This window comes from Phalacrocorax aristotelis, chromosome 1 (assembly GCF_949628215.1).
Source record: "Phalacrocorax aristotelis chromosome 1, bGulAri2.1, whole genome shotgun sequence".
Taxonomy (NCBI): Eukaryota; Metazoa; Chordata; class Aves; order Suliformes; family Phalacrocoracidae; genus Phalacrocorax; species Phalacrocorax aristotelis.
In genome coordinates, this window is record NC_134276.1 from 94730690 (window position 1) to 94738891 (window position 8202).

The window sequence follows — 8202 nt, forward strand, 5'->3', positions numbered from 1 at the left end:
TGAATTTCAATTAAGAGGCAGCAAAACTGCTAACGGCGCACTAATGACACACGGTGCCTATACAATGATGCAAGTGCACGTTGTGGCCCATTCTCTGCCTTGATGAGACTTTTTTTCCCCCCCGTAGTGACTTATTTGCAAACAGACCAGAATTTTATACCAGCCTGTATCTCTTGCTGCTGCCTGACCACAAGCAGCGGCGGCACCTGTGCCGCTGGCAAAGGGCGCCCAGTGCCCGGGTAGCCGGCCCGCTCCCCCCGGGCGGGGGGCAGAGAGGCTGCGGGGAGCACCGAGCCGTCGGTCCCCGCACTAGGAGCGGGCCCGCGGGGCGAAAGGAGGCCCTGCGGCGGACGGACGGACGGACACCCTGCCGCCGCTGCGGCCCGCGCGTTTGCCGGGCTCGCAGTGCTCGCCCAGCCGCGCCGCGGGCTTTCCCCGGCGCCGCGCAGGCCCCGGCGGCGGGGGAGAGGGGGAGGGGAGAGCCGCCTCCCCCTGGCTGTCGGTTGACCCGTTGCCACGGCAACGCGCTCAACCCCGCCAACGCGCTCAACCCCGCCTACCCCCTCAACCCTCCCCCCACGGCCCCGCGCGCCAATCCCCCCCTCCTCTCCCCCTTCTGCCCCACGTGACCCACGGCGGCTCCCCTGGCCGACTCGCCTGTTACCAGGGCGGCGCGAGCCGGCGGGGGAGCGGGGGGTGAAAGAGCCGGAGGGCTTTGTTGTTTCCGATTGGCTGCCGCCGAGGCTCGCTGATTGGCAGGGGGCGGCAGAGCCGGGCCGCCGTAGGGCTCGCCGATTGGCTGGGCCCGGAGGTGAGGCTGTGGGGTGATGCCGGCCGCCCGGCGGCCCCCAGCCGACAGACAAAGGCCTCCCGGGAAGGGGCGCCCCCGGCCTGGCACGGCGAGGCGAGGCGAGGCGAGGCGAGGGCAGCGGGGAACCGCGGTTCCGAGGCGGGCCGCTGGGAGGCCGAGCGCCGGCGGGCTCGGCGCCCCCCCGTTGCCGGGGGATGGCTCTAATTGCCGCTGGGGCACGCGGAGCGGAAGGGGGGCCGGCCCGACCGTCACGCTCGCCGCGCGCCCGGCAGCCAATAAGCGGCTTGGGCGAACGCGGTCAGCACGCGGAGCCCGCGTGTCCCAGCCGCCTGCCCTGTCAATCACTCTCCCCCAGTCCGGCCCCGCCGCGCCTCCCGCTGCCCTCTCCCCCCCCGTGCTCGGCGGGGATGGGGCGGCCTGCCCGGGGCCGCGTGCCCCGGCGGCGCTGAGGGGAGCGGGGCGGTGGGGAAGCGGTACTCGGTCACGGCCCGTGATCCCGGGGCGGCGGGGTTGGGGGGGGAGGGTGGGTCCTGCCTTCCCTCGGGGGGGGCGGCTGCCGCCGCAGGAAAGGAGCGGGCGGGTGGGGTCCACCTGCCCCGGGGACCCAGCCCGCAGTTGGCGCGGCGCACGCCAGAGCCGCCCCGACCGCCGGCTGCCGCCCGGGTGCCGGTGCCGGTGCCCTCCCCGCGTTGCGGGGTGAGAGGCGGGGCTGGCGCAGCGCTGCCCCTGCCCGCCGCCTTTACCCGGGGGGGGGCGGCACGGGGGAACACCTTGTTTTTAAGATGGGCGCTATAAATACGGCGCCGGGGATGGGAGCGCAGCCACGGGCGGCGGCGGCGGCGGGGAGCAGCTCCGGACCACGGTGGGTGCCTGCCTGCCTGCCCGCTCCGCGGGGGCTCGGGGCCGCCTCCATCTTAATTTACCGGCGCGGTACGGGGCTGCCGCCCGTCCACCCCTCTTCCCGCAGCACCACGCCACGCGTGGCTCACGGGGTGGGGGGAGTGGTGGGGTCTTTTTGCATTTTACCCCTTTTGTGTATGGAGGGCAGCGGCTAGCGCCGGCGGCCGCGGCTGGAGCCCCGGGGGGGGCGGCGGCGGGGGAGGTGGGGCGGAAGGGCGAAGGGACGGGGAGGGGAAGCCTAAAAAAGGAGATGGAGCCGAGGATAAAGGCGGTGGCGGGGGAGGAGGAGGAGGAGAGGGCGCCGGCGGGAGGGGACGGGACGGGAAGGGAAGGCGGGCTGGAGGGCGGGCGGGAGAGCAGCCCCTAAGCCCGGCGCCTGCCGCCGCCTCCCAGCAGGACTCTGTTCGTGAGCAGCCGCCGAGCCCAGCCGGCGGCGGAGGGCGGCCGGTGCCGCTAGCGAGGAGGAGGGAGGAAGAGGAGGAGGACGCCGCCACCGGTGGAGGAGCCCCGCGGTCCGAGCCGCCCCCGCTGAGCTGATCACGATGCAGATCTGCGACTCGTACAGCCAGAAGTACTCCCTCTTCAACGCCATGAACCGCTTCATCGGCGCCGTCAACAACATGGACCAGACGGTGATGGTGCCCAGCCTGCTGCGCGACGTGCCGCTGCTGCTGGAGGAGCTGGAGGCGGCGGGGGGCGTCTGCCCGCAGCGGGAGGCCGCCCTGCCGCCCGGCGACCCCGGCGCCTACTTCTCCCGCAGGGACATGTACAGCCACTACATGCTGCTCAAATCCATCCGCAACGACATCGAGTGGGGAGTGGTGCAGCCGCCGGCGGGCGAGGAGGCGGCCCGCAAGAAGGACAAGCTGGGGGGCGGCGGCGGCGGCGGGCCCGCCGAGGAGGGCGAGGGGGAGGAGGACCTGGAGAAGCAGTTCCATTACCACCTCAGCGGACTCCACTCGGTCCTCTCCAAGCTCACCCGCAAGGCCAACGTCCTCACCAACAGATACAAGCAGGAGATAGGCTTCAGCAGCTGGGGGCAGTGAGCGGGGCTGGGGCTCCCCTGCTGGCTCCCAGGACTGCAGCCGGCTTTCTACCAACGCACAAGCGAGAGAGAGAGATGTAAATTAATCAATACTAGTTTATTAATAATTTCCCTCGTTCTTTTTTTTTTTTTTTTTTTTTTTTCAATTGTACGGTGTGGGGCGAGCCGTTGCTGCGCCTCCCCGGGCGGGGAGGAGGCCGAGGCCCTGCGTGTTCCTGGCGTGGTGGTGGTGGTGGTGGAGGCGTAGGAGCTGGCAGATAGGAGGCTCGACGCAAGCCGATAAACATGAAACTGGCGTAAAATTGCTTCTGTTACCCGGGAGGGAACCCAGCGGGCTGACGAGCATCCCTCCGTCGCCGGACGGATGGCAGGTGCCACGGTTGTATGTGTACTGGAGTTTATTTAAAACTTTTTTACTCAGATGTAGAGTATATTCTAAAATAAATGCAAATGTATTAACTAAAAGCGACTTAAACTTTTTGGTATGGTTTATGTTCCTATAATTAAATGGTATTTTTAACATCCGGAATTATTCCGTTGTTCTAACTTATTCCCAGAGCTGCCTTACTAGACGCAGAAATCTCTGTGCAAGAGAGGGGTTCTTGTGGCTTTTTTTTTTTTTTTTCCCCCCCCCCCCTGTTTCTAAAGGGAGCAGTTAGCTAGCGATGATACCTCTGCATATCTAAAATGGATGAATGACCGTATTAACTGCACCGTGCATGGCCTGAGTTTTGGCAAGGTGTTCCCAACCGGACAGTCCAGTTGCTGTGTGTGGATGCTGGCGTGAAGGTCAGTGCCCTGTTAACAAAATCCAAGAAGACGAGTCATGGTTAACTTTGCAGGCAGCGATTCACGGAGGTTGGAGCAAAGCCTAGGAATGACTCTTGCTTTTTTCGGGAAGTATGTTAATGTACTGCGGGAAGCTCTTTTCTCCCCCTCCGAGTAGGTCTGGGATACTTGCCTCCCCCGTCTCTTGCATTACTTACTTTCCTCTGTAATCCTCCTTGGATACCAGGAATTAATTGGGTTTATGTTGTCCGAATTGTATTGATTTATTTCTCTCTGCATTATTTTATTTTTTACTTGCTGAAGTAATGTGCCTCAGAATTGGGTGCCTATATTGTGTTCTAATATTAAAAGTGTACTTACTGGTTACAATACAATGTGTGCATATCACAGAGGATAACGATTTAATAAATATGTACGTCCTTCCATAACGTATGAAGTTTTCTTCTCGGGCACTGAAGTGCCAGGTTTGTAGACATCTCCTCATGCTGAAATTCCACTTGGTATCATTGCCATCAAATTTAGTGTTTGGTGGTTTCTTAAAGAGAAAGCAGACGAATTTTTCTCTCAGCTTTAAGGATATTTTTGTTTAAATTCAGGTATTCCCTAGCAATTAGTTTTTCAGCCCAACTGTTTGAGCATCGTAGTAGAGCACGAGCACGCCAGACACGGTACTAGTTGGCAGATGTTTGTATAGTTCAAATGATTGGCCTACACGTATGTTTAAAAATACATATTTTAGAAGGCTTTCCCTTCTAGGGTAAAGAAGCACTTTGTAAAGCCGGATGATTTTCAGCTTGGCGATGCTGGTTCTTTTCGTAATGTTTTTAGCTCCGCTTCCCCTCCCCTCTTGGGAAGATGCCAGGAAAAAAAATCGGGAACAAGGAGAGGGATTACCCTGCTTGTTTCCTAACATGTCAGCTCTCCAGTCTTGCCGTAGTCTTGTAACGCAAAAGTTGTGGCGCTTTACGCTGGACGGTGAAGTTTTGCTCTCCTGAAGGCGAGGGTGAGAGGGAAAACCTGTCCTGCTGCGTGGCTCCTCTCTGCCTTGCGCTCAGCCGGCTGGAAATCACGCTGCAGCCTCTGCTCGGGAGCGCTGGTAAAAAAGCCTCAGACAAAAGCAGCTAACGCAACTTCGGCAGCATTCCTTCTGAACTCCCGGTAACTTCTCCTGGTACGGACTTAGACGGTACTGTTTAAATGTTGCACAAGAGACAGCGTGGTGCTGATTTAGACCATGAGTAATACCAGAACAACAGTGTTACATTAGTGCAGTCTCAGCATGAATATTACATCCATTCCCTTTGCATCCTAAAAAGAAAAAAAAAAAAAATAGAAAAGTTTCAGTGAAAGAGCAGCTGAAAACCAGTGCTACTTGTCAGCGAAGGTGGCGTTTCCTCACAAGTAAAGCTTTGGGTAGCAGAGGAGGCAGGGTGATACTGTGACTCAAGGGTTTGCCTTGCCTGAGTGACTAACGCTGAGCCGCACGTGGCTGCCATGCGGGGGCCCGGCTGCGTGGCTGGCAGCGGCCCCGCTCATCCCAATTCAGCCACAGCAAAAACTGCTGAGGCTCACTCCAGCAGAAGAGGCACTGCCCCCTCCCACCCGGGAGCTGCCTTAGAATTCCCCTTTTTCAAGGTCATGGGAGAGGATCGAGGCTTTGAGGATCAAGAAAGCGATCTGGTGATGCAGGGGGGGAAAGAACAACTGAAAAAAACAGGGATGTATTTCTCATCCGAAGGACGAGGGATGGGTCTTTGCTGCTGGCTGCTGTGGAAAACAACCAGGCCTAAAAGGTGAGGTGGTCAGGCAGTTACGTCAGTGCTAGCTCCTGGCATTGCAGGAAGCAAAGATGAGGTTGCAGAGTCTTAATGCACGGATTTTCTGTGTGTGATACTGAATTGGGGAAAATTTCCATGAACGGTGATACATAACGCAATTAGGTTTATTATTAGGAGGGACACTTTCTTTTGAAGGACTGGATCATTTTAAGTGCTCCTGACTGGATACCTAGTGCAGCAAACCTTTAGTTTGCTCCAGTAAAGTGGTTCTGATACTTGAAAGCAATAATGACAAACGACATCAGTCTTGTGTAAAAGTGTCTTTATGATGTCAAATACTAGTGGCTTTATCTCCAAGCCACGTGTGAACAAAGAGACAACTTGCCAAACTACCATTACCGTGCACAAACCAGGACAACACACACGTGTACTGTGAGAAGCAGTTGTCATTTTAATCTTGCTTAAATGAGAGAGACTCAATATACAATAAGGCAGACATTAGAAGAGTAATATATAATGAGATTCAGAACAGTTTGCACTTACAAATTGATTACAGCAGAAGGTATGTTACTGCCAAGGAGCCTCAAGGATGTTGCTCATGGGATCCATCAGTTAATATACGTAAGTGTCCAGTATGTGTCATTATAGTTTATAACTCTTATTTTTGTGTACACAAAAGAACAGGAGAGCAAATGTTGGGGGGGAGGGGGAGGGGAGCGGAGCCAAGCTTTTGTCTCAAGGTATGTGTATGGTGTATAAAAATAGGGGTGTTGGGGATGGGTGTGAGTTCCATGGGAAGAACAGCCTTTCAAAGGCTGCTTGACCTTGGCTGCCACCCGTCCAGGAAGGCAGTTCTGTGCTGGATTACGCGTGCATTTCAGGAATCGTATCTGCCTCTGGCACCATGAGGTTTTCCCCATTGCCCTCCAGAAGTGGGCTGCCTTATCACTTTCTGCCCAGGAGCAGATTAAAAGTCTGAAACCAGTATCTTGACACCTACTTGGCCTAGACCCACCTGGTGCAGTCCCATGGGCTGGATGGGCTGGGTTTCTCCTCAGCCTCCTCCCCAGCGCCAAGCCCCTTTTGCTGCTGCAAAGGGCATGCTCTGGTCAGTGCTTGGTGGAAGGGGGCAGATGAGGCTGAGTCAGGCCAGGCTGTCATCTTCCAACTTTCCTTTGGAACGCTTTTTCTTGCAGAAGGTTTTAAACAGATCAAGGTATCTGTGTTTTGTGGTTTGTTTTCCCCTCCCCACAGGCTTCTGCATCAAGACATGGGAGTCATCGGTCGATCGGCTTTGCTGAAAGATGCGCGACTGTTAGTGGCCAGATGGAAGGTTATATTAGGATCTCATTATTATGGAGTTAAGCTCTGCACCCTGTTCTACCAGTTAAAGGTAGAAAAAGGAAAAAAGAAAGGGACAGAAAGCTTTTCCTCTTTGTACATATGGGTTTGGTAGATGGCTTATCTCTTTGTGGAAGAGTCTGCAGTGATTTTCTTCCATGGACTTACTTTCCTGAAGCACCAAGTGTGGGAAGGGATTGTCTGGAAGTACTGCTTTTTATTATTTATCTCTTTAAACATTATATCGTATTATTATTTATATCTAGCTAACAGTGTGCTAGATACTATATTGCAAAGAGCTCAAAGATCTTGGGTGGTAATACACAGAGGGGAAAATAGAAGAGCATGATAGGTTATAACCTGCCATAAAATCTGAGGGGAGTGCAATCAAGGTGAGCATTGCAAAAGCAGTTCCAATTTTGCATGCATTTTTCTATTATTAGTTGTTGTTGCCTCTGAACAAGCAGAAATACCTGAATGCATTAGTTCTAATGTTGCAAAATCATTTCCTTCCAGACCACAGACTTGCATGACAAGTTTGGGTCAAAATTAGTTTTAAGGAATAAAGTTATAAACTCCTTTCCAAAAGGGAAATTTGCAAATAGGAGTGCAGCAGTTGTGTATCTTTTTTGTTGATAGCCAGCTGCTGGAATAGACAGTCTTTATAAAAAGGAATATTCCTTCCCCATTCAAACACACTCATACTTATTTGATCTGGAGTGACGGAACGAGGAAAACTCTTTCTAGTTTTTTGTGCTTTTGAATTTTGTTCTGGAAGAGATGGCACAGGAAAAGCTTGGAGAGCTTAGAGAAAAAACAGGTGCTGCTGGATTAAATCACAAAACAGTAAATGAGCTTGCCTCATGATGTTTGTAAGGCTTGTCATAGTATCAATTAAAGCATTGTATCTTTTTATCACACTCATCTACATATGTTTTATTCTAATAGAATTCTTTCTTTTTGTTCTGGGCCTGTTTTACCTTAGCAACTTTGGATTATAAACAACGGGGTTGATGTTCCACAGGCACAGACGCACCACTTAAGACTGGCTGAGCCTTTTTAAGTGCATCTCCCTTTTCGTCTGTATTTGAACGACGGGCAGAGCGCCTGAAGCCATGATTCAGAGTATAGTGCAGCAGCATGGCAAACCCCTTGCTGTGGGATTGCATTTTGGCCATTGGCATATGTGCTGGCGTGGGGAGAGGGATGCAAGGTGAAGCTTTCCTTCAGGGATTTCCTCCAGATCGCGCTGGGGGGGTGGGGGCAGTGGGAGAAAGGGAACGGGAAGGTTTCTCACCCCATAACTGATGTGGTTTTTCCCCTGGGAGCAAAAAAAGGGAAATGATGGAGCATCCTTTCACCCCTCCTGAGCAGGAAGGCTGGTGCCTGTACACAAAAGCTTTCCACCACACTCGAGGCAGAAGATTTATTTGAGGTCCAAGCTGACAGCTTTCGTGGTTTATCAAAACACCTGGGAGTCGACAGATTAAAGACTTGCTGAGTCAGCGCTTGTCTGCCAACAAGCAGATGTTGCATGG

The 8202-nt window shown here is 54.4% G+C and overlaps 1 protein-coding gene across 2 annotated transcripts; it reads left to right on the top strand.

Annotated features, from left to right (window-relative positions):
• The first annotated feature begins 1579 nt into the window (after positions 1-1579).
• On the top strand, positions 1580-3973 carry MID1IP1 (MID1 interacting protein 1). 2 transcript variants are annotated; one of them, XM_075098142.1, is made up of 2 exons: positions 1580-1677; positions 2105-3973. In XM_075098142.1, the coding sequence occupies exon 2, from the start codon at positions 2254-2256 to the stop codon at positions 2755-2757; it is 504 nt and encodes a 167-aa protein (XP_074954243.1). In that variant the 5' UTR covers positions 1580-1677; positions 2105-2253; the 3' UTR covers positions 2758-3973. The 2 variants fall into 2 exon arrangements, with proteins under 2 accessions (XP_074954243.1, XP_074954233.1); XM_075098132.1 differs by having other exon boundaries at positions 1581-1677; positions 2108-3973.
• Positions 3974-8202: the final 4229 nt, after the last annotated feature.